The 26,705-nt window shown below is 33.8% G+C and overlaps 2 protein-coding genes across 2 annotated transcripts; one reads left to right on the forward strand and one right to left on the reverse strand.

The window, feature by feature from the left end:
• The first annotated feature begins 21 nt into the window (after positions 1-21).
• On the forward strand, positions 22-7,772 carry LOC130657985 (zinc finger FYVE domain-containing protein 1-like). The gene is made up of 10 exons (XM_057460996.1): positions 22-610; positions 3,049-3,584; positions 4,106-4,316; positions 4,390-4,487; positions 4,768-4,876; positions 5,160-5,257; positions 5,481-5,598; positions 5,722-5,889; positions 6,206-6,420; positions 6,514-7,772. Exons 1-10 carry the CDS (start codon positions 209-211, stop codon positions 6,923-6,925), a joined length of 2,367 nt encoding a protein of 788 aa, XP_057316979.1. The 5' UTR covers positions 22-208; the 3' UTR covers positions 6,926-7,772.
• A 3,499-nt stretch (positions 7,773-11,271) lies between these two features.
• Positions 11,272-26,079, reverse strand: LOC130656604 (nonsense-mediated mRNA decay factor SMG8-like). The gene is made up of 19 exons (XM_057459495.1): positions 25,926-26,079; positions 22,923-23,025; positions 21,101-21,145; positions 20,820-20,942; positions 20,489-20,572; positions 19,979-20,046; positions 19,763-19,874; positions 19,565-19,597; positions 19,161-19,243; positions 18,912-19,045; positions 18,493-18,692; positions 17,795-17,928; positions 17,220-17,307; positions 16,828-16,983; positions 16,610-16,753; positions 16,007-16,121; positions 15,293-15,654; positions 14,327-14,850; positions 11,272-13,851 (listed from the first exon to the last, which is right to left on the reverse strand). Exons 1-19 carry the CDS (start codon positions 25,979-25,981, stop codon positions 13,419-13,421), a joined length of 2,997 nt encoding a protein of 998 aa, XP_057315478.1. The 5' UTR covers positions 25,982-26,079; the 3' UTR covers positions 11,272-13,418.
• Positions 26,080-26,705: the final 626 nt, after the last annotated feature.

Here is a 26,705-nt window from a genome sequence, read left to right on the forward strand (position 1 = left end):
TGCTGACAATGCATTTATCTCAGATGTAAACAAGCGGTAGAAAATCTTTTCAGTTTTATTAGGTTAAAACAAGCGATACAGCTAAAGCTAATTATTATACTGTTATTTGGAAGTTGTTATTTAAAAATATGCCTGACAGCTAGGTAAAAGTATATGGAGTATCTAACACGAAAATACTTTTATTACAATGGACATGAACTACTAAAAAATGGCAGAGGTTTCCTGCAGCAGTATCAGCAGCAGGTCATTTTCCAAAGAGGAAACAAATATGGCGGCTGACCAAGCCCTGCTAAAGAAATCTAACTCAAACATATATGGTGATACAGATTCTTTAAGGTGTGATAGATGTAGAAGTAAAAAGAAAAGACCATCTGTAGTTTGCATAGATTGTGGTGATTTGGTTTTATGTAATGAGTGTAATCAAAAAGTTCATAAGGAGATCATGCAAATGCACCAATTTCATGAACTAAATATTAGCTCTAAAGAAAAAAACAAATTTTCTAATGGTGTTGTTGCATCCTCAAACCAAAGCAATGCTGCAGAACTTGATATCATACAAACTGATGTGCCAAAAAGCTTGCTGCTCATAGATAGCAGCGAGAAACTAAAAGTAAGTTATTTAACAATTGGCTTCTCTTCTCTAAGGGCCATCATCGGACAATTGGGTTCATCTCTGTTAAGGGCAGCTGGCAGTGTTAATTAACTCATAACCTCCTTCACCCTAAAAGCATGCTAACCTTTTAAACGTAGTGTATATTTGTACGCACTTTTGCGTAACGTTTGTGTTAATCCGCTATTCGTACGCAAAGTGATTTAGGGTTAGGGTTAGGATTCTTTTTTCCTTTTTTCATGTGTAAATATGTCATATATTATATATGAATAGTGCTACACACTATTAATACGCACTTTACATACGAATAGTGGATGAACACATGTGTACGCACCATATTAAAGTGTGTACGAATATATAGTTCCCCTTTTAAAATGTCCATATAGCAGCCAAATATTTGGAATGTGGCTAGTGCACCGGTACCGGATCTTTAAGATCAAAATCGCTTAAAAAACCGGTAAATTCAAAAATGGCGTGTGTGCAACGATGTTTAAGAAATTGACATGATATTTGTTAACTGAATGAAGTATTACACCTTATGGATCTCAACAATGTAGTTTTTTTTGCTAAATAATTAAAGTGAATGACGTATAAGAGTTACCGGTGCTTTAAACTGAAAGCCTTATGAGGCTTAAAGTGCCAGGTTTTTTGTAGACAGTTGACTTAGAGTGCCATTTGTTTTGCAGTGATACATAGAGAACCGGTTTTTTTTCGTAAAAATAAAAGTGCTGGGTTTTTTTGCAGTAATACTTAGAAAACCGTTTTTTTTTTCGTAAAAATTAGAGTGCCCGGTTTTTTTGCAGTGATACTTAGGGAACCGCTTTTTTTTCGTAAAAATTAGATTGCCGATATTTTTTGCAGTGATACTTAGAGAACTGGGTTTTTGAAAAAGTTAGTGTCATTTTTTTTTGTAAGATATTCATTAGACTCAGAGTGCCGGTTACTTTGTACGAGACAAGGTTACCTTTAGAGTGTCGTTTTTTGTAGAAGACAAGTTTAAATTTAGAGTGACTTTTTTTTTGTAGAGATATTAGGGCACCGGTTTTTTTCGTAAGACTCATTAGAGCCGGTTTTTTTGTAACATACTTATAAGATTTAGAATGTTGGGTTTTTTTGTAGAAGACAAGGTTACCTTAAAGTGCCAGTTTTTATGTTGTGATATTAGAGTGCCGTTTTTTTCGTGACACCCATTAGGAGTGCCGGGTTTTTTCGTGCAATTCAATAGGCTTAAAGCACCAGGTTTTTTCAGAGATACTTAAAGTGCTGGTAAAAAGTTTTTTTAAAAAAGACAAGTAATCATTAACTTATGAAATAAAAATGGATATTGAAGTAATATATGATCAAAAAAACCCACCTCACCTCAAAACATCCAACGTTATGTAATGGCAGCATGAGTATGAAAAGAACCATCTTAGTTCCGTACCAGACTGACCAAAAAAAGGAAAATATGCCTCTTGTTCTTTTTATTTAAACTTGAGGAAATTATACAAAAGACCTTTTACTGCAGATTGACATCTTATAATTGTTAAAGGCAAAAGTTAACCAAGAAAAATGTAACAATTTGAACAGGTAGATGTGCATTGAATAAGACATACTTACCTCACTGAGAGGATTTACCGGCTCTTTAGCCACGCCGAAATATTTACTTCCTACATGGACCCTTGTTGTTTTATGAGCAGATCAGAAAAATATTGCAAAGCTTATTCTCTGGTATATATTATATTTATTGGTATTTTTTATGTTAATTTCTATAATGCCTGTTCTCTCCTCTCTACAAATAGAATAAAGTTGGTTTTCATCTCCATTTTTTCATGTAGGTTACGGCCAAATTGGCTGTTTTTGAAGAGCTTCCAAAATTTTCCAAAACAGTATTTATGAGATAAATAATTTTGTCGTGATGTAGCTTAGTGGTTATAACTCTCGTACTTTGTGGGGGAGACCGGGGTTAGATTCCATTTGGCAGCAACTCAGTATGGACGAGTGAATGTTACCTTAGCTTTGGGTTAACCCAGGCTATGTGAGGAAAATTGGGGAGATGACACAATGTGTGGGCAGTTGGATGTTGCAGGGAGTTGTCTGGTAGAGCGCAGACCCTCATTGGGTCTTTGTGTCCTAAAGTGAACATTAAATAGCATTAAACTTCCCATCTAAGCCATGGCCCCTCCTGGAAATAATAGACAGGGTATATCCCTTAATATTTGTGAGACTAGCCATGTAAAATATGTACATTTATTTCTATCTATTTATCTATCTATCTAATAGTACTATTTTCAGCTTATCGACACACCGGCGATTGGTTTTTTAGTAGTTTTTTTAACCAACTGACTTATTACAGCAATCACAAGCCTGGGTTTGTGATGACTTAATATGCCAGTTGGTCAAAGTTGGCCAGAAGTATCAAATGTTTTGGAATTTATCTGGAATTTTTGTGACTTTAGGTAAAATCAGAAGGGGATTTTAAAGCACTTTTATCCTGTCAAGATAACCCAAGAGTGAAAGTAGTTTCAATCTTTGGAAATACGGGGGATGGAAAATCACACACACTAAATCATACTTTTTTTAATGGAGTTGAGGTTTTTGACACATCACCTTGCCAGAAGTCATGTACTGTTGGAGTTTGGGCAGCATATGACAAGACACACAAAGTCATAATATTAGATACTGAAGGTTTGCTTGGAGTATCTGAGAACACTAACCAACGAATGAGGTTGCTGCTGAAGATACTTGCAATATCTGATATTGTAATTTACAGAACTAGGGCAGAAAGGTTACATAGTGACATGTTTGCTTTTCTTGGAGATGCATCAGAAGCATATCTTAAGTATTTTACAAAAGACTTACAATCTGTCAAACAAAGAGGGAAAATGATGGAAACTACACCCTTGTGCAATCTGGGTCCATCAATTATTATATTCCAAGAGACCCATTACACCACTCCACTTGGCCATGAAAATGGTAGTACTTTAAGCAACCAGTAAGTACCTTGTCACATATTGGTATAAGTAACCCTGCACATCATCTTCCCAACTGCTGCAAAGACAACCTCTCGCTTGCGGGGCGATTGCTCTGAATAACCTTGTCACTGTCACTGAATAACCTTGTCCCAAATATTGTATTATATCAATTTTTGTACAGTCATTCAAAAGTGCAAAATTTAGGATATACAGTTGCTATGTACAAAAGGCGTATTCATGAAAATTAACCTAGTACAAAATCTCCTTTTTTAAAAAATATAGCCGAAACATTTCACTGATTTATTGAATTGCATTGATACAAAAATATATAATTTGCAAAATTGCTCTTAAACTATTTTCATTGATTTACTGAATTGCATTGCAACGAAAATATATAATTTGTAAAATTGCTCCTAAAATATCGAAACCGATGCATACTTTCCATCAATGCAGGAAAAAAATAATAAATGATACAGAAGATTTCCCATTTGAAATGTAAGTAATATTGTTTTATTTTATTTCTTGTCACCATGTTTTTTAGAAGTGAAAACACACCTGAAGAGATTTTACGTGAAAACTTTGCCAACATTGGTCGTAACCCTGCAGCCTTTAGTTCTATCAGTTATGTTGGAACTCGAACTCAAGGAAATCCAACTGATTTTTCAATTCTTTTAAAAGAAGTACAACTTCATGTAAAAAACAGTGCAGTTCGTTCACCAAGACCAGCTTCAGTCATTTTCAATGCACTTGTGGTAAGATATTTATGGTTTGGTTTTGCAATATTTAAATACCTTCACGATCATAAATTGTTTTACATTACTTTAGCATCTTAATTCCAAATTTGGTGATGAAATAAATGGTGTCATTCCAAATAGTTTTCCAGATGAATACTTTACCTGCACCTTTAAATGTCAGTCCTGCAGGTCAGTAAGCATATGTATATTACACTCTCTTTTCTTCAATATAATCAGAATTCATTCATGGTGGTGAGTTATATTTAACAATACGATCTGATATTCAACAATTAAATGCTTTTATTTTTTGGTTTCACTGTTAAATTACAAACTAAGAAGTTGTTTTTACCTGTGCACAATTCTGTAACGGATATCAAAACTTATTATGCAACATATTCTTAGAAGTATAAATGTGTGTAATGTGTAAAGCGAAATATAAAAACTACTGTTGGTGTATTTTTGTCTATAGTGCTCGCTGTGAAAGTTGTATGAACCATGAAGAAGAAAACAAGCCACATATGTCATCATTACGGTGTAAATATCAGGCGCAGTTTGAGAATCGAGTATACATTTGCAAGGTACATAAGTACATAGATTTTATTTCAAACTAAGATCTATGTTTTCTGACACTTATAAAAATATTTTCCATTACATTGCATATGTAACAACACAGTTGTAGTGTTTTGCAAGTTAGATATTATGTTGCTGAAATGAAGATGCCTCTTGGAAAGAAATAATGCTAGCAATTCGTGCTTAAGAGCACAAGCATTCGCGAGTTTAGAAATATAAATTTTACCCTTCAAAGCGGTATATAAACAATGGTATATTTTTCACCAGTTTTTTTTTTTTACTTAACATTAGATATGCTATGAGAAAGGTGTTGAATCTATGGTTTTCCCCAAAACTGCTGAAGCTCAAGATTCGCATCTAATAGGACTTGCCAAGTTTGCCTGGTCTGGGTATGTTTACTAAATCAGAAATTTTGTTTCTCAAAATTGAGACTTCTAAGTAAAATGTTCTGTAAAAGATACCGGTATTTTTAATTGGTACTGTGTCACATCAAATTAATCATAAAAACAGTTTTAATTTTGTGAGCAATTATTTTCGCAAGTCGACTTCGTGGTTTTTTGTGGGCACTTAAATTTACAACAGGAATTTTAAACATTTTACCTGTCTCTTTAGCTATGTGTTAGAGTGTCCTGAATGTGGTGTGATTTACCGAAGTAGACAGTATTGGTATGGTAATCGGGATCCTGTTGAAAATTCCGTTCGTGCTGAAATCAAACATTGCTGGCCGGGGGTAATGGAAATAATATTTTGTGTTTTTAGGACTTCCATTAATGACCGAAATTCCGTGTCTAAGTTTTCAATACTAAAGCTTAATCTTTATTGTGTTTTCGTTAAACATAACTTTTTTTTAAAGACACGATTGCCACATGGAAATCAAAATGCGGCACGCAGGCTTCTTGATGGTGTACATTCTCTGGCTTCAAAAATTACTAATGTTAGTGCAAAACCGACACAAGTTGTAACGAACTGGGTGACTGACAAAGTTGCACCATCCTACTGGACACCGAATTATTTGATATTTGTAAGTGACTTTAGGACTAATGCAAGCAACGACGGAACTTTCTGCTAAGTTTGATATTTTTTGTTTGTTTGCTTGTTTGTTTGCTTATTTGTTTGCTTGTTTGTTTGTTTGTTTGTTTGTTTTTATTCAATGTTTCACTAATTTCTAACAAATTTTCTTCTATTTCTTTCTGGAGAATCAAAAGACTGAATGATGCAGTATTTTAAAACTAGTACTGGGGCAATATGATTAATTCCCTCAAAAGGCTAAATCAACCGTGTATCATGATTTGCTTTTTGATGCTGCATATACTATATTTCCTCGTCGTATTTTTCAGGAATGCATCAAGTGCGGAAAAGACTTCGAAGAATTTGAAAAGAAGCATCATTGCAGAGCATGTGGGCAAGGGTTTTGTGATACGTGTACACAACACCGCATTCCTGTCCCTGATCGGGGATGGGGAGACACGCCTGTTCGAGTGTGTGATCGATGTTTTATTGGATCTGGTCTTGATGATCAAGCGAATAATCTTAATGATAATATTGATGTGAGGTAAGGTTATCGAGACAATAATGCTTAAGATGCCTTTTTTTACTTTGTCTCCTTATTAAACCTAGTAATGTATGCGTATGATTTTGTTTGTAGTGAGCTCTTAGAAGCATTGAATGATGATCCTGAGCTAGAAACTGGTGAAATGGTGGCTGTGAAAACCGCTCAAAATATACCTGTTCGCCACCCTCCCGATGTTGTGACCACAAGAAAAGTGACTGAAACTGTACATTCTACGTTGTCTTACTTAACTAGTACATTGGAATACCCTTTGGAATACCTGGTTGACTCAGCGAGACCCGAGTACTGGATTCCAGACTCTAAAATTCCTGATTGTTTTATGTGCAAGCGAGAGTTTAAAAGTTCCGAGTCGAAACATCATTGCAGAAGTTGTGGACAGGGATTTTGTGGAGATTGCTCAACGCAGCGGCTTCCTGTACCAAGTCGTGGCTGGGATTACCCAGTACGAGTGTGCGACACTTGCGCACAAAAAAAAGGACCACTCTGAGTTATTTTGTTGAGAATATGTCTTTGTTTATATGAATTTGCTTATCTTTTTTATGTATAATATATTTATAGTTCTATTATACAAACAATTGGCTACTCATGCAACTTCATACCAATACTTCTTTAGGAGGAATAGGTGTGAAGTTGGTTGCAATCATTGTTTACAGTGAATTTAATGTTTTAAGTTTTTTTAAGTTTTTAATTATGCAAATGCTTGAATAAACGTCCGTTGTAAAATAACCGCTCCACTTTATTAAATGCCTGTACTTAAATAACCGCCCTAATCCAATAAACCGTGAGGCAAACGCCTGGCTTACTTAATAAACAACCAACCTTTTTCCCTTTAACACCACTTAAAAAAAAGAAGGAAATTTTTTATTTTGAGGGTTAATACCGCTTTAGGGTATACATTGTTTTTTCTTTGAACTGCTGTGTGATATTTGTAGAGACCACCCTACCCTCTATCCCTGCCCCTGAATGGACGCCTGGACTAGTCCCCTAAATAAACGGTCAATCATAAAAAGTTTAAAATTTAGATGTTTATTCAATCTTTTGCAGTACGTGGTTTAAAATTATGGAATATATATTTTTGACAGTATCCAAAGTATAGTCGAGATTAAAAGAGCCTTCAGATAGACCGCTTCATCATTTCTCCGCAGTTATCCAAGTAAATTGTTACTTTGTTTTCGAGTGAAAAAAAGTTGAAGTAATTTATTTGTATTATGTGGTATTATTTTTGTGTTTTTAAAATTTGAAAATATATATACTAAAAATATTAAAAAAAGCTATTGATGGGTTGTTTTAAGATTGTATAGATTTAAGTATATAATACATTTGTTATTGTTTTACTTATTATTTGTTTATCTTTATTTTCAATATCCTATTAGTTGGAAAATACCGAAGCACTTCCAAATAGGGATGATTTTAGTACCAAAAGTTTCTTACGTTATTTCTTGAGAAAGAAGTAATAATTTTATCAAATATTTATTACTTAGTTTTCAAGTTGTTTTTTTAGTTAAAATTTGTGTGTATTTAAACAAACAGCCACAATTTACATCGATATTTTCATCCAGGAGCGCTCCAAGAGTATCTTATAAATAATAATTAGTAGGGCAAATAATTAGTAGTACACATCCGCACATCTTAGGCGCGTCATTTGAAATCCCTTGGCCACCGTTATTTCAGATTCACTGGCCACCGTTATTGGATTTACACCACTTTAGTTCCGTACCGTGATAACACGTGGATATGTAATTTTTAATCCATCTATACTTGTACTAAAACTTATTACACGCTCTCGGCTATATAATTTTTTGACTGCTGACGAAATACATGACACTTGAGTAGCATGAAAGAAACAGCTGCCATTTTTAATTCATATATATTTACATTCTTCTAAGGCTGTCACGTAACATGACAAACTTACGCAATAAGAAATTAGCATAGCTGCAAGATGGAGCAAACGTAACCTCGTCACCAGGGCTTTTGGCCTTACGCCTAACGCTGCGCTGTAATGAATGAAGTGCTAGTGCAACCAAAATCCTATAAGCGAGGTTGGTTACAAGCGCGTTGTAAAAATAATACACATCAAAATAATGACAAATTAGACATTTTGATAAATGTCAATCAATAATTCAGTGATCTCATTTCCAATATGGCTGTCCTTCTTCCTGTAAGAAAACTTCAAGAAAAAAACCATACTCGAATGCACATATCACCTTACCTGAATTTAACGCTATTTTACAACATTTGACGTAGGGGTTAAAAACTTGTTTCGAAACATTTTTCTACTCAATTTGTTGCCAAAGAGCGTTTTTGTGTGACAAAAACTTTTGAACTAATTACTCCTCAATATATGTCTCTTTTACCTAAGTGGTGAGTCACAAATCAAACATGTGCCATTTCAGGGGGAAAGGGAGGGATAATTTTTGACTTTTAAATACTCATAACGTAAAACATTAAATTTATGAAGAATAGAAATTGTTTTGAACCGATTTGCCGTCTTTTCACTCTTTCCAGGGCGCCATGATGGCTCGTGATTTAAAATTGACTAACCTCGACACCAGGGATCTTTGTCTCTTGTTTTTTTTTATACTTGGGGTCGAGGTTGAGGACACTTCATTATTTGATTTCGAAATTTAGGGGAAAGCAGAACATAAAATGTAAACATCGGAGTGTGGAGTACACCTTTTGATTTGTAAGTCATTCCTAAAGTAATTAGTTGCACTAAAAGTAAAATGTGTTATATCAAATATTCTATCAAAGTGTTAACAAGATTTTCAAATTTTCTGTTTGGTCTTACCTAAAAATTATTAAAATTTGAAAATAACGTCACTTTAACTGAAGAGAGCTTTTGTAGCAAGGTTGAGCTTTCTTTCGGACAGAAAGTAAATGGTATTTTTAATACTTATTGTAATATTGTCATAATTTGACATCGAGTTAGTGCATGTGTAATAAACAAGCAGGCTATACTTGTTGTTTCCATGTCATCTTTTTCATAGCTGTAATTGGCGCCCAATACCACGTAACTGGGTTTATCATTTTGCGTTTATTTTATGATTTGGTAAATTCCTGTAGTAACCACCTGTGGCCTTCCCTAACATTAAGAATATAAACCCAAGGCAGCAAATGAGATATATTAGGTTTGTTTTTAGTACCATAGGAACCGAAGGGGCAAGGAAGGCGGAGGGGGTTGAGACCCCACAATAATTTTTAACAACGTAAGATGCTGAATGACTCCAATGTAGTTGTCTAGATTGCGCGTTTCGGCTACTGTCAGAAAAAACTGAAAAAGCAATTTCCTAAATATTATTTACAGGCTCCAGTACTTATTCATTCCTCTGTTTTTAAGAAACATAAAACATCAAATTAAAAAATAACACTTTGTTTAACCCTATTCGGTCCGGGGTTTTTCAAACATATTTTGACCGGGTGGGGGGGAGGCGGTCGGAATAACTTTTCACAGGCTTGTCCAAATTGTATCAAACTTGGCACAGTTATAGTACGTCACAAAAGAAACAAAATTGCAGCAATAAATTTTTGCTTGCGTCAGCACATTTTCTGTGACGTCATCAAAAGCTTAAAATTTGTACAAAATGCAACTATCTGCTTAAAATTCAATTACTTTAGTTCTAGATTTCTAGATAGAGTGCTAGAATTTTTACATTCTGTTTGGAGTTTCTGAAAGCTAAATAAAAGTTATTTAACATATTTTCCGGTTTTTACATAGATCGTATACAAAATTGCCAAATATTGCCTAAAAGTCCGGTTTTAATCACGTGTCCAAAACTTGCCAAATGATTCTTCTTGATGAAACAAAGTTGTGTTGTAAGTTTCAAGTTCCAGACATAATCCTAACAAGAGTTATTATATTTTCCCCATTAAGGGTTTCATAGACATAGGGTTAGTTTCGAGTGATAGCCAATATCAAAGCCTCTGAAAGGTATGGGACCTAATAATTTTGCATGCAGGTGTCTAATAGATAAATATTGAAACTCAGTAAATATTGTAGGCATGCAACATAGCATTAAAGAGTTATTAAAAAACCGTCAAGGGGGGGGGGCGGAATCCCCCCGGGGTTAAATTTTCAAACAATTTTTTAACTTCTCTTTTCGATTTTATTGTGTCCTTCATAAGCATCTTTTTTAGAAGCAGTAGATTCATTACAGATTTCGTTTTATCTGTCAACAAGCTAATGAAGGAGCCCTTCGAACGATGGTGTTCCTTTATAAACTTCGTTTCCTTGCTTTTTGCATTATTATTCCTGAAATCTTAAAGAACAACAATTGCGTACTAAAACAGGGAACCAGCTGCAATCAGCTGAAATGATTAGCAACGCTCAGAAACGAACTGTAATCAAGCTAGGACCAACAACTAAGAGGGGGCTGTTTATGAACAAAAAAATTGTGGTCGTTCGTGTTGTCGCGATTTAGCGTGTCCTTGTTTGTCCGGTATGGTTTCACCGTTATACTGTCATTGACAGTAAACTTAAGCAACTCGTATTTTAATACGTAAAAATACTTTTTAATTCATTATCCCTTAATTCATTGCTCTTTTCGGAATAAATGTGCATCTTTTTATACAGCTAACTCCTAATAATTTACTGTCGCTTCTAACGGCTCAACCTCTTCCAGCAGTTCCGTTTTAGTCATCGCAAAACTCATCTTTGTCAATCGGTTCTCAAATGGAGAATTAATGTGGTATCTGGGAGAATTGATTGGTATGGTATTAACTTTATTATACACTACATTTGCTCGGTCGTTATTTTATAAGCAAAGTAAAATATGATTTTACCAGGGCCGCCATTTTTGCAAATGCAACTTGTTATCTGGGAAAAAACAAATGCAATTATTTTTTCCCACATTATTGAAGTTCAACGTGGAAATACTTACTATAATATAATTATTTCGTTTACTAGTTATTTCGCGCTTTCCTGATTTCTATCAGAGTTCAACGCAAAAATCGATTCCTTTTTACATCTTAGTAACTGAACAGCGCATGCGCGACATTGTTTATCTAAAAACACATACACTAGAGGATCTGTCAACAAACCAATCGACCACATGAACGGAATAAATTTTTGCACGTCTTCGTTGTTGCTATATGCTGTAAGAAAAATATCTGGGAGGAAATAAAACAATATGAACGTGATGATTATGCAACTTGGGATGTAGTAAATTTTAATGTTCACAGCCCCTGCGTCTTTATTTTGACTCTGCGATACAATCGCTGGTTGAATATGCGTTTTCCGTGCTCTGTTTAGTTTATAAGCAATGACTGAGTAGCAGACAATGGCTACAGCGACGCATATCGGGTCACATACTTGGTACAGGTAATGGTAGAAAAATTTGTACGTGTAAGAAGCGTCCAGAAAGTGAAACGGTAAAGCTAAAACAGTCCCAATATTCCAAAATAAAACAATGATCGACTTCACAACTTTTTCGGTCACGTAATAATTATACCTAACATGCAAAACCATATATAACAAGCGGTCGACTGATATCATGCACATTGACATGTAGAATATTATATCCACTCCGCCATCCCAAGCGTAAATATGCACTATGACGTCATCATTTACGTAACAGAGACGAAGAATGTCCAGAGTTAGTAAATTTAAAACCATTAAAATTTCCACAATGCTTATGTGGAGAAGAATAAACTTTTGCGTACATTTCCCGCCTCTGCGATGGAGAAGGCACCATATACCAAGGACATGAATGCATATTGCGCAAACTTTGATTAAAATGGTAGTCACGTAAAGTGCAACGTCGACCATACTTCGCGACTTGTGGTGCAAGCTTATCAAAACTTATCAAAAAATAACTCTTGAGCATAAAATTCTCGCGCATAAATAAATCTAACAGTGAATAGCTATTATGTCCGATTAGTTGTGAATCTCTATCAGCTGCGCTTATCCTATGTTTTACTGTTAACAAAAAATACATGTATTCTTTTATCTATTTCGAATATGTCTGCATAAATTGTTTTTATAGATTTGAACAAAAACAACAACTATTGTATTCACACGGAACATAAGTTACGCTTAATTGAATTTCGTGCTTGATTTTTCCTTCTTGTTATGGCTCAGAACAGCTGCAAACGACATTGTTTTTGAAGATACTATTTGTAGTGTTTTAAACGTCGATAAATTTTTCAATCCTTTCCCCAAACGACTAAATATGCATATCCACAAATATTAAAAGACTAAAAGAAAGGAATATAAAGGGCAGGCACTACCACCTTTCTCTAGAGAAAATTTTATTCTAGTTTTTATATCCAAATATAAATTTACGAATTCATGTTTTATACGCCAGCTAGGCGGCCATGGTATATTTTACAGACCGGAATGTAATAAGCACTTAACTTCATTTCAAGGCCATTGTACTAAAATTTACCACTGAATCAGAGAGTGGATGAGTATTTAAGTCAAATTTACTGGTTGCTGATGAAATATCTTCTTGACAGCAAATCGAAGAAAAGAGGGAAAAAACTATACTATTGTTCACAAGAACTTTCTCTCCTCTGTCAAATGCTTACATTATTAATAAATTTCTACGTAAAAATTCAAATATTTTTTTTTTATTCTATAAGTAGCTTAGAGCACACGAAGTTGGTTTCAATTTTCTTGATGCATGGCTACTACTAATTCAAGCTAAAAACTATTCGAACACGTGCATGCTAAAGAACGTAAAAACAGTAAAAGAATGATTTCCTATCAACGGTGGTACACCCAGCTTTCACCTTGCATGCACCACAGCATCGTGTAAGTTCTGTACGAAAGCATAAAAGCAACACATCAATTTGTTTTCTATTATCATTACAAATGTAATGGACTGCTTACATTTTTAACATCTTTTCGAGAATATCTCATAAGGACGTGATTCATTAAAATCATTCTTCCAAACCAACAGAATTTCCCATTTTAATGTTGCTTCTATGCTGGTTCATGCATGCCACTAGGAAGTTTCTACCAAACAGCCACATAATCATGTCTATATTAAGTTATCATCAGTATTACTCACGTACGAATAATTAAACATTCCTCTCAACAAGCGACACGTCAACAACGGTTGTGACGGCGGCGGAGGTAATATAGGTCCGCTATCTCCGACATAAACATATGGGAATCGTAGGACACAGTAACTATTTGGAGGTAGTGTAACACCATCCTTAAGTCCGGTGTAAAACACAGGTGTGATGTCTCGCTCACCCGGTTGTACTCTTGGGTTTAAAGTAATCGTGACAGCAGAGTCTGGTGTTACAACGTATGTTCTGGTTAATTGAGCCAAATGTAGAGGCTTCGATGAACGGCACGGACATGGAAAATAGATTGGCATGTGGGCGGTCACGAGTTTGGTCGCGTTTTCACGAATGTGTCCGGAACCAGTGATCTTTACCATCTTATCAGCCGCAGAACAGAAAAACCTGTAAAAAACAGAGGTAGTATATTTACCTGTTTGTGAGAAATATTTTAATATCACAGTGAGGTTTCGTAGTTCCGATATAAGTACAGCTTAAATAATTTTAAATAAAACCTGTGTCAAGTTTACTTGCAAAAGCGCATGCCCCATCTGGAAACCAAATGGAGGGGTTTAAGTTATTACCTCGACTAGCAACCCACACTCAAACGAAAATTCATATATTGCCACAAGAGAATAGAAAATCAAATTTGGTTTCATCAAAATAAGAAGCCAGTAAAGATACGCTAATTGGGACTTCACCCCTGTCTTTGAGTATGGGACTTCACCCCTCTTTTTAAGTGCAGGCGATATAAAACAAAGATGTGCTGATAAAAAAGAAAAAGCAACAGTACAAAGTAAACAGCATGGTGTTAACGCGTTCTTCTTTTCACAGCAACAACAACAGAGTGAAGTAAACACGACACGAAATGCATTGTTACCTGTGACCACGCGGACACTCGTATTCATTCCCTATGTACGCTTTTACTGAAATTGTCTCTTTTGAATTAGGTCTTTTGATTCTTCCGACAGGATTTTTATCAGAGCGTAGTAGTTCATTGGCTTGCGCGTGTACTTGATTGATTGTCTGAAGGATAGGAATGTGCGCATGCGTAGTGGTAGATGGGTGATTTTGATTGGTAGTTGTTACTTTTGTAACTTCACCCGGAACTGGCCATTGTTCTTCCTGTGACGCAATGTCCGTAATATTGGGCTCGTCGTTGCCATCCGACGTCGACGTCATGTCGTTTGTTTTGACGGGTATGTCCCATAAAAGCAGGTAGTTAGAACCAGTAAAGAATCCTGCTTGTTCTACACCTTTTGTAGGGTTGTATAAACTTGCTGATCCGAGGACGATGAGTGACCATGAAGGGAACATTGGAAGTAAAGATGGGGACAGGTTGATACTTAGCATGCCTTCGTAATGCTCTGTCGTAGTGATATTTGATGAATTGTCCGTCGTGTTCTAAAACAAATGCGAGAAAAATATGAAAGTTATGTTTCTTTTTTATTAAAAAAAAATCCGTAACTTTCACTCAGTGTAACTTAAATGAACATTCAGTGAAATTTTACCTAATTAAAATATCAAACGGAAGCGCTGCAATGGTTCCGGGTTTTTTTCACGAAACAACACATTGTCGTTTCACTATTTTTCGTTGTAAATGCAATTCTACAGAAGGCGACAAATAAAATTTGATCAGTGTAACTATGAAACTAAGCAACCTAATAAACATTAAAAGTAAACACGTTTTGTAACTTATTTGACGATAAAAAAAAGTTCCACAAGTCCAGTATAAAAATTTGCTAAGAATTTTATTAACGTTATTTTTCAAATATGTTCACGTAATTCGGAGTTACGTTGGGGTTAATAAAGTTTTCGCTTCATACAAAACGTAATGGCTATTTACCGAGCTTTCAACTTCAACTAACTCGTTATCAACTTCTTGCACTGGATTCATTGACAAAGACTTTACCATTCCTTCATACTCAGAGACGTAACTGGCACCATCATCCCGAGACTCAATGTCGGTAGATTGATACCCGCCATAACTTAGACTAGCACCACTAGCAGCAGTAAGATCTTTTGAGGTGGAAATTGTTCTCGTTCTTGCAGCATGTTCGTGGTCTTGAGAAGGTAAGATTTCGATGTCCTTGCTTTCTTGTGTTTGCGAAGTCGTGCCGGAAACAGATAATTCAGAAATTGAGGTCTTTGCGTTTCGTCCTAATATCGTGATTTGGTGAGTCTCCAAACGTCTTTGCAAGGACGGCGCTGAAACGGTGGCACAAAAGTAAAAATAATAAACATAATCAAACTTTCGCAGGAATTACAAAGTTTTTATTTTGATTCGACTAGCAAATTAGTTGAATATTACGAATCTACATCTAAGTAGCAAATTACAAAGGGCATGGCGGAGACATGTTTTTTAAATAAGAAGTTCGAACATGCAAATTCTTTTTTCAGGTTGTGTTTATTTTGTGTGTAACAAAAACAAGCCGTGTAAAAATAGACGCAAACGATCAAACATCCTTATCCAACATATAAGCTCTGATTGGTTGATTCTTTGTAACCGGCTTGGAGGAGGCTATAAAAATATACACTCCTCCGCAGAGTTTTTTCTCACCTGCTCGTTTAACTCTCAAACTTGGATCGTCTGCAGGAAACATGGGGAATTTAAGATGTGTCAGGTAAGAACAACATTTCTTTTCTAGGTCTTGATAGAATTCGTAATTCGCACTCTAAAGTACAGAAATATAATACACGCATTTCTTTATAAACAACTTCACTTTTGGTATGGTACTTGTGTTGCTAATAAAAAATGCCTAAATTGATAAAAAAGTTGATTAGCGGTTGCCTAACAGGAAATCGAACAATATCACAGATTATTGAAAATTCTACTAAAGCTACAGAAATTCACGAAGCATTGTTTTATTCGACGTATAATTCCGAATACAAATAATTATTTGATTTAAGAGTAGGAAAGGACCAGAATTGTCCCATAACTGCATATAAACGATTTTTTTAACATGGGACCTTTGAGCCTTAAGGGAAGTACACAGAAAACTAACATTTTTAAGAAAGACGTATAACTTTAACACAAGACATCTCATGTGACCTCAAACTTTACACTCGCAAAAGTAAACAACAGGTAAATTTTAAACTCGTGCAGCCATAAGAACAACAGTAGATGGAATATAGAGAAATAAAAAAGGGAATTATGACATACTTTTAAGTCGAAAGGATCCTCCCTAGTTCCTTGTGTGCGTCCGCAGTTGCACGCAGCAATACTGGTTACTCTGCTTGAATGAGATTTATACGGTACACCTGCTGTTTCTTCACTCTCTTGTTTACCATCGGTAAGATTGTGGTACTAAACATAAAAATTGTAAGAAAAATAGATGAAATGAATTAGAAGTATATTAATATAATAGATGGAGTCCTTACGGGGTATACACAGGGTTGGCCAGTCATACTAGTTGCTTCGCATAAGTGTCGACCATTCCACCAGACCTGGTTGCACTCTTCCTGAAGCTGATTAGCAAAATGTTCGTATGCTGGTCCTCTGGCATTCATTGTGAACACGTGGAGACAATGGTTCAGCTAAAAGAAGTAAAACCATCACAACACTCTCTGCTGTGAAAAGAGACACACTGATCTTTTTTAAATGTTGTCAAAAATACAGCTTAAAACGAGTACAATAAAAGCACTATGAGAAATATTTAATTATACACAATGAGATTTATGGAAAGTACATCTCTTTTATCTAATGCTTTTACTTCTATTTGGTTCCAAAGCTGGTACATTAACAGACAGAGGAAGTATAGAAGAGCTTGTACCTGTGCAAGATGAACTGATTGTGTGTAGTGTGATGGAAGATTATCTAAGTAAGTGTTTGTAGCCATTGGTGATACTTTGTGGCAGCGACTAAAAAAATCAAATGTATTTAAGAACAAGTCACCTTAATTACCTAAGGGAACCAACAATTTATATATTTTTTATTCAAACAGAGGGGGGAGTAGTCTTATGCGCGAACCATAAGCCCATGTTGCTTAGGAACATCATTTCGAAAGAGAATACGAGTAGTCTGGACTGCAGGGTCACTGTAAGCAAAAACAAGCTCCGCGAATATGTTCCCTAAGGTAGTAAGGGTACTTGGTTTGCTTTATTAAATTCAATCACGGTGGTAGGTTCTTAGATGTTGATTCTAAAAACATCAAGGTTTTGATACTGGGAATTAACAAATCAACTGTGATTTTGCCATCAGATTTTTAGCGTGTTTTTTTTTATCAAATATCCATAAATTAAGATGTAAATAAGGAAAAGAAATTGGCACCATCAACAACGATAACAAAAACAAACAAAAATATGCATCAGCTTTTACATCGTCATACAACAGACTAATAACTCTTACTTCTCAGAGAATTTCCAATCAAGATCTAACGTTTGCATCAACGTTTTTACATGTGCATTGTTGTCTGTAGCACTACCAAGAAAATATTTATACACAATTTCACAAACACGATACCACAGCTCGATATTTGGTGCCTATAAGAAAACGTGATGAAGTAAGAAAACTTCCATTGTATTTTACTGTGGCAGTAAAAAGAACAACGTAAGCAATTACACGTTTTTACCAGCAAAAAGAAAAAAGTATCAAGAAAATAGAAGTTACTGGTAGTCCAGTCTGATCGCATGTAATTTAACTGCATGTTGGAAAATCCTGTGCTAATCAAAATCAAAGTGTACTGTATTCTGCAATGCAACTGAAGATACCATTGTATATAGAAATATAGAAATAAGTATGGACGAAACAAGCAACAACAAAAACAATACAGAATGTTTGAACACGGTCCAAAATTTAAATTGGCATTTCGTTTTTTGGTCATATTTTGGCACATATATACATGTTCTTCACATTTTACGACTTCGCTCCCCTTAATTTCAGTGCGTTGTCTCTGCGTGGAAATAAAATGGGGTGTCAAGATTAAGGAGATAAGGGTGAACTAAAATTAAAGGCACATAGCTAAAATATAATAAAAATAGCCTGACATTATATGACAAAAGCCAAATCAATGACAACAGCATAACACTAAAACCTGACAAGCTCACCTCCACATGTGTTCCCCTTCTTCCCTCTGCAGGGACTTCTCTGCTCTCCACCGTCATCATATAATCAATTTGTTTAAACAAGAAATCACGTAATGTTATATCTTTCATAACCCCTCCAGAATCTTCTGAAGTTCCTTTTGTGGGAGAAGGTTGTGATACAAGACTGATATTTGATTTCTTTGACAGCACAGAAGAATAAACTATAATAAATAAATAAATCATTAGTATTGACAAAAAGCAACTTATAAAAACAATTTTGCTGCTGTAAAAAAATTTAGGTACCCGTTCATTTTTGAAATTTTTTTTTGAAGCAGCGAATTTTTCAACAACAGTTCAAAAGTATTATTTTTTAAATTTAATATTTTAATGCGAAATATCTGTCATTGCAGTCTATGGCTCTTCATTAGAAATGTTTTCACCTGCATCCATGTTAATCGAATGCTTTAACACGTGGTTGATGCAAAATGAGATTGGATCAATGTGAGATTTCTGTGGCGATTGCACGTGAACAAATAACTGGTTTGGTGACGAGACTGTAAATAACGAACTGGAACTAACAAAAAGAAAACAGAACTGTCACATCTAGTGTTAAGTAATCTCATCACTGGATTGTAATGTAAGAATACTACCATACTGCAAGAAACAAAATCCAAATATCCAATTTTTACCTTAAACTTCCAAGTAATCGATTCTTTTTTAAAATTAAATGCACTTGTTCTTGCAAGGACTGCTGCAGCTTTCGAATAGAATGCTGTAAAAATATTTATAAGAAAATATTTTATCCGTGAAGGGTATTGTAGATGCAGGGTATTTATTCTAAAACCCAAAATCATTGACTTTTATATTTCGTAAAAACAAACACTTTTTCTTCTCCTTAATAATAGCTGTCGTCTGTCTGTCTGTCCGCAAAAGACGCGCCCTGTTACAGAAACACCAAATGCGATGTATAAATGACGGGGGGCGCCATGGATTTTTTCACGGGTTACCGACTAGTCATATATAATCTTTTAACTTTTTTCAAAAAAATGTGGTGAAGATAGGAAAATTATAAAAAATAAATAAAAAACAACACCTCGTTCAATCCTTTGGCAGTATTCCATGGAATCTAAAAAGATTTCTTCATTAAAAAATTTCAAAAAACAACATATGGGCATTATAAACAAGAATTTTTTCTGCCAATAAAATAAAACAATTATTTTGGTAACACCCCTTCGCTAGATATCCGTTAAAACACACGTTAGTATCAGAAATGAAATTTAAATTCATCAACCTGAAAAGAAAATATAATTCTGGGTATACAAGGTCTTCCTGTTGTCTTCCAAATTTCTGGAATTCCGTCAACAGCTGCCAACGACTGTGATAGGCTGTGAAGCATTGTATATCTGTTTGATAGTACAAAAATAGAGAAATTTCTTACATATGAGAACACTTTTATAAATCTATGTTTTAAGAAACAATGTTACAGCTGATATATTATATGTGTTACCTTACTGAGGCAAGCAACTTGAACAGGCGCAAGTATGTCAAATCAAAACGTGGTGTTGGAAACATAACCTAAACACAATGTTTGGAATACAATTTTGACAAAAAGTACAAAATTCAACCCCATAAAAAATATGCACAGAAAACTTTCAGACGTTACTGTTACGTCATCATAATGATGTTATTTTTTTCCCTGTGTTAAGTTTTTAATCTTGAAGTAAGATTCAAATTAAGAAGGACAATTTAAAATATTGTTTATTCCACGTTGTTTTATGAGGTTGAGATATACTGCTTACTTACACAAATAATAGGAAAAAGGTATTTTAAAAGTATAATAGGGGTCAAAAAAAATTCTTAATAATTTTAAATTATGACATCCAAGCTGAACCCAAAAAGTATTTTTCTTATATTAAAAAATGTGTAATCTACAATTTTCACATGACAAAAGATTAAATTGGTCTCACCATACACATGCAGTAAAATGTTTACATTTGAATGATGACAAAGAACATACCACAACTATATGAGACACAGAAAACATGAAAAGCAAAGCCAAAGCATGCTTCAGAAGGTGATCTTGGCAATAATGATGACGGCCCTAAAATAAAAAACAAAACTATAAAATAAAAAACAACTCAAAAACAAGTGTTTTGAACTCAAAAGCACCAAACCAAATCTAAAAGATATAATGCAAAAGAAAAAACTTTTAACTTATCCAAAGTTTATTCTCCATTTCTTTTTTAAAAACCATATAATTATCAGATTCTTTTACTTTAAATTTTTGAGTTATGCAAATTGTGTAATATATATATAAAAAAACAAAGACAAATAAGAGGTAAACTTACTGCCATTGATAAATTTTCGTGAAGATTGCGACAAGCATTTAGCAATTGTGCATAATCGTGTATGGAGTTCAGTTCAAGAAAAACTGTTTTTCTTTCTTCGTCATAAAACATTTTCACCTCTACCTAATTAAAAGTGTAAATTTAAGAATTAAAATTTTATAAAAACTTCCTTCTTCCGACCCCCCCCCCTCTGAAAAAAACAAAACAAACAAATCAACAAACAAAGCTACATAAAACTAACATGAATCAACAATTAAGAAAATAAAAGTCTAAAAACTTACTTGCTTATTTTCTTTTGGCTGCAGCTTATGTGTTTTTGAATCAGTCTAAATATCACACCTAATTTTTTAAATCGCAAATCTACTAACATTTATAAATGTAGCGAAGTAACAAAAATATCAGTGTTTCAAAGTCTGCACATGTTTTACCAAACTTAAAAGGTTATCATATCGTTTGGTATGGGTTTATGTGTATTAAATTTCTATTGAAAAACTTTCATTCATTTCATTCATTATCCAATTTTATATATAAATTGCCAACAATTTGTGTTACTTTTTTAAGTGACACAAATTGTTGGCAAATTTGCATATTTAAATACATATCGAAAGGAATTTTCAGAATTTTTGTGATATCATAAGCTTCTTAATTTTACACACAGGCACACACAAGGAAAATATCTAGGTACAATGAAAGTAAAAAGTAAAAAAAAACTTATGGGAGGGTAATGTAAAAGCGTGTAAGATAAACGTAATATTTCTTATATATTTACTGAAATTTTCACTGTTTTTACATAAAAAAGAAGGACATTATAGGGATTCAAGCATTGAAAATAATACTTTGGTATGTTGTCGCTAAAAATTTGTTCCTTTAAACTTTTGAATTGTACCTATTTTTTAATTTACATTACTCTTTCTACCACCTCCCTCAATTTGAGGACTCTCTTGAACAAGTGCCCACTCAGACAGCAGCTAATAAAAAAACCCAATCAAGTCATTAAATAACAATAGTAAAATCAGTGTATTGCACTTTCAAGTTTAAGGCTAATAACATGGAAACAACATGTGGATTTTTCCATGGGTCTTATCGACTAGTATCTCTATAATAATACATAAAGTGTGTCTGTCTGTCTGTCTGCTTTTCATTGATGTAGCTGAAAAAGTTATGTTTCAAATGTTAATCGACAAATTTAACTTTGCAGCATGAATAACACTAATTTAATGTCAATATCTTATATTAAATTAAAGAAGCTATTACATGCACTTAAAACTTTGGACCAAAGTCTTGGAAACAAGTTGGAGACGTCAGTCATTTTTAGGGATCTAACTAGGGACAATCTGGGAATCAATTTGGGTAGGTTTCCCAAACCTTGGCCCCGGAATCTGTTTTGGAATGAACATGTTGATGACGCCATCAAAAAACATTTAAACCACAATATTTCTGTAACTTTTTGTCAAAAGTACATGATCCTTTGCATTTCCTTGATCTGCATTCTAAGGTCTATATGATAAAGGCGAATTGTTTGTACTTTGGGGGACTTTTCTGAGGCCAGCAAAGTTTTTAAACCTTTGTATTTTTTTCACCATTTGTCAAAAGCGCACAATCCTATACATATTTTTTGTCAGCATTTTGAGCAATAATGTTCAAAATATAAGGAGGCTTTTTTGGGAAAGGCGTGCAATAGCACGCGTACACCCCAACACATGCAAATTGATTAGGGTGTGCCAATAATAGCACATGCAAAAGGCCAGTTTTTTATATAAAGTTGATCACATTTGCAAATCTAAAAGCATGCCACTTGAAAAGTGCTTTTTGCTGAATAAGTCTGTAGAAAGAAAGTTCTTACAAGTTTTTAGATAAAATACTAATATTAAAAAAGAAGGTCTAAGAAAATCTTATATACACATAATTAAATAACAAATAATAGCCTAAATACAAAACAAGATAAAAAAAACTCCACAAATTATAGGAGAAATCAAAATATCGAACACCTCCACCATGCACATGTAAAGTTAGTTTGAGAGTTGCCATAGGTTGTATAAGTAATTTTTTTTAGTTTGTGAAAACGTTAGTAATGTCACAAGGATAATTAAACAGACTTGGTACCTGAAAAACGTTGTGATCGACAAGCTGATTCAATGCGCCATCCTTATGGAGTAAGTGGCATCTTCCAATGATACCAACAACACAAACCTTTTGGTTTCCATTACTGTAAGAAAAACAGTATTAGGCAAAAAAAATAGTGTTGAAGATATTATTTATATTTGCACATTGACGGTTTTCATATCATATAAAGGAGAACTAACGACAACAAGTCGGGCTTGAAATGTTTGATACAGTACTAATATAAAATGTGTGAATATAAAATGTGTAAATGTTTATATTTTAAGCCTAGGTTTAAGGTCAGAATGGAAGACCATGGCTGCCACAACAGTTTCAATAAAGATTTTCTGATAACTTGTGAGATGAAATGTGTTTGGATATATAATCAAACAGATTCTGAAAGAACAAAGCAATGGTATTTAAGGGGAATAAAATTACTTTTCTTAACGATGTTTTGGTATAAATATCTTTCTAGAAATTAAGTTAGTTTTACTGTTATAAATTTTCTTGTGTGATTTCTGTTATCAAAACATCTTTTAAGAGACAACAGTGTTGTCATTTAATTTGCTAGTTTCAAAAACGAAAGTTCAAAGGATTATATATACACAATTATGTGTTTTGCTGTGTTGTTGGAAATGATTTTGTGAAAACCTGCCTTAACGACCACCTGTACAAGATTTTTGGTATTTTTCGAGACAACAACTCTCTAACCCGACCAGTGACTGCTATTTTTAATCCATCAGACAAGGTATTTTAACTGTTAAGACAAATATATTTTTTCTTTTCAAATTATGTCAATTATGCAAATAGTTATTTTTGACTTTTGCTTCTTTTTTACTTTACCCTTATTATTTTTACCGTACCCTCTTTATTTTTAAACTTTTTTTTTTGTTTCCTCAAAAAATTATTTTTTAAGATAAAACACTACAAACAGGCCATCATTTCAGAAATGTAGAAAATGAAGTTAAGATTCAGGGACACTATGAAAACACTTAGTCGTCATGTTTAAGGTTGAAAATTTCAGTTCAGAATAATAACACAAAATTAATAGAAACAATGTATTTCTATTGGAATGAGTAGATACAACAATTACTGGTGTTTTCTATTCATACCAAACATCAGGTGTATAAGAGATGTCCTGAGCGTCAGGCGCATCAAAATGCCCTGGGTATCAGGCGTATGTATCCTATTTAAGTGATGATTACAGTTGAAATGTCCTGAGCATCAGGTGCATCAGCATGTCCTAAAGAGCTTGTGCAGTATCGGGTGTTGGAGTTTTATATGCAACCATTAATAATAGATGATGAGATGTGCATATTTTACATGGCTAGCCTCACAAATTTCAAGGGATATAGCCTGTTTATCTAGGACTCTCCATCTAAGCCATGGCCCCTCCTGGAAATAATAAACAGGGTATATCCCTCGATATTTGTGAGGCTAGCTATGTAAAATATGCACATCTATCTATCTATCTGTATTTTATTTCATTCTGGGGACAAGTGGGGGACGTTTAAACTTGTGAACCCCAAACACGAGAACCGAGTTTCTGAACTAGCGACTCTCTCAGTCTTAACTTCCTTGTGCCGATTGTTGAAATAATAAGGAAAATAATAATTATTATATACGGATTGTCTGTAACAGCAGTGACCGGAACATTGTGCATGATAAAATAAATTGTAGCAATGGGGAGGAGATATTTGCATGTGTCTTATTAAATGTATTTTTAATTTCTTTCATATTTTTATTGGTCACCTGTTGCTTAAAGGTAGTGAAGATAAAAAAAATTATCATCTATAAATGTAATTTAACATTTTTAATTTTTTTTAACAGGAATTAATAATGAAGACATGGGCACTATGTTGTGAAAAATTAAAATGATACCTGCTGCACTGTTCTATTAACAGAAGCAAATCATTGCAATGTTCTCAATGTGATTGCATAGATAGCAATAGCATAGATTAGAATTGCATTGAACACAAAAGAAAAAATGATCCCAGAATTGTGTTTTAGAGAGAGCTTGTAATAGGAGCACTGGCAAGCAATGCAAATATAAATATTGTTATGCAGAAAGAATTTGTCTCGTGTTGTTTTGAAAGTTATACAGCAAGTTACTTTAAAATAATAAAAAAAACGACAGTTATTTTGATAAAAAGGGTTAGGGTTCTTTTAATGTTGTTTTGTGCAGTCTTATCAGAAAATCTAGATTTAAGTGCAAAATCTTTTTACAGACTATAGTTTAGTTGACAATATTTAAAGACTTTCGCGGCATTAAAACTTTTTATTTAAATTCATTACAAGGGAGGGTGTTTTGACAAGCTTATTCTACCTCGTTTTTTTATTATTTTTCCTCGATGGTATCGACTAAAAGTCTTGGAGTATTAGATTTTAGCAAGCGTAATTTTAACCATGTATAATAATCATAACAAAGGAGAGTGTTACGACAATAATAATCTTTTTTACACGAAATGGGATAAGAAAATGTTTGTTTGTTTTTATGTTTTTCGCTTGATATTATTATTTTTTCGTTTTCGTGAAAACTAGGGTTTGTTTGACCCGTAGAACAACTGATTAAGTTGTAGTCATCTAAACAAGAAATAAGCTTACGACGACAAAAATATTTTTGATTTAAAAAACAAACAAAAACAACAATTATATATTTATATTTAATTCTCCCATAACATTAAGGACGTGATTATTATGTTTAAAGATGTATCATGACGGTTACGATGTGGATTGCAAAAGTCACAATGAATCGTGAAAGTTTGCCCAACGATGAATTGCGACTTTCACAATGCTAATAAATTTTACCATCGCGATATCATCAAGAACCGTTTGCAACGTGCAGGATAAGCGATCCACGATGTTAGGTGTCCTGATTCCAACAACTTTAATACTTTCTCTCATCATGAGAGATGTGTATTCTTAAATGTCATCAACAAAACTTTCACATTCAAAAAAGCAAACATACAAAACAAAACAAAAAACTACTTTAAAGATCATTTTTACCCTTCAATTTCTTCAATTTTCTTCCGTAGATTAAAAATGTTTACAACATCAGCCATGTTTCGACCATTTAGCCTGTAAGTCTTTACTATATACCTACCATAAATAAAATGTTTTAAAGGGATTCCTGCATTACCAATAATATTTGGGTAATTAAATATAAACAACAAAATATTATTGAAAAATTCTCAGGAATTGTTATTTTTAATAATAAATACAAGGCAATTATTACATCAAAAAAAATCTTTCTGTCGTGATTTTAGCCCACATAATTATTATTGTTCATAGACAAAAAGTAATGTTGTCAAAAACTCTTATTTTTTTACTTAAAGTGTTCCCTAAGATAGAACATTGGTGCTTTATCACAACCAACTTTCTTAATTTTAAAAATGACTGCTGGCTTATTTGGGGGAACGTTTTGATTTCTGCCAGCAAAGGCGGAATCTTTAAAATTGCCTGAGGAAAAAGATAGAGAGATAGAGACAGCGCAGCTAGGCTGGACGCCCGAAACTTATCCAGGCTAAGATTTTTTTCTGAGAACGAGGCTAAAATGAGTTTTAAGTCAATAAGAATCCTAACAGTGCAACAGATTGTTATATTATCCAATGAACAATACTTTATTTTAAAGTTTATATGCTATCAAAGTTAAAGCTTGTACAGTGTAGCATAATGAAGATTGTCCTATAATGCGTCATTTCTTTCTGTACAATTTTGCAAGCACGTATACTAAAGCTATATTCAGCAGAACTAATTATTTATTCATGAATTTTATTTTTTATTTAT

The sequence above is a fragment of the Hydractinia symbiolongicarpus genome, chromosome 9 (assembly GCF_029227915.1).
Source record: "Hydractinia symbiolongicarpus strain clone_291-10 chromosome 9, HSymV2.1, whole genome shotgun sequence".
In the NCBI taxonomy this organism is placed as follows: domain Eukaryota; kingdom Metazoa; phylum Cnidaria; class Hydrozoa; order Anthoathecata; family Hydractiniidae; genus Hydractinia; species Hydractinia symbiolongicarpus.

Bases quoted from the DNA above. Each gene is read 5' to 3' on its own strand.
- LOC130657985 (XM_057460996.1), top strand. From the start codon at position 209: ATGGCAGAGGTTTCCTGCAGCAGTATCAGCAGCAGGTCATTTTCCAAA. The intron at 611-3,048 runs GTAAGTTATTTA...TTGTGACTTTAG, and splicing joins ATAGCAGCGAGAAACTAAAA to GTAAAATCAGAAGGGGATTT. The intron at 5,890-6,205 runs GTAAGTGACTTT...CGTATTTTTCAG, and splicing joins CACCGAATTATTTGATATTT to GAATGCATCAAGTGCGGAAA.
- LOC130656604 (XM_057459495.1), bottom strand. From the start codon at position 25,981: ATGGCTGATGTTGTAAACATTTTTAATCTACGGAAGAAAATTGAAGAA. The intron at 17,308-17,794 runs GTAAGAGTTATT...TGATTTTTTTAG, and splicing joins GATTGGAAATTCTCTGAGAA to TCGCTGCCACAAAGTATCAC. The intron at 16,984-17,219 runs GTACAAGCTCTT...TACTTCTTTTAG, and splicing joins AATCAGTTCATCTTGCACAG to CTGAACCATTGTCTCCACGT.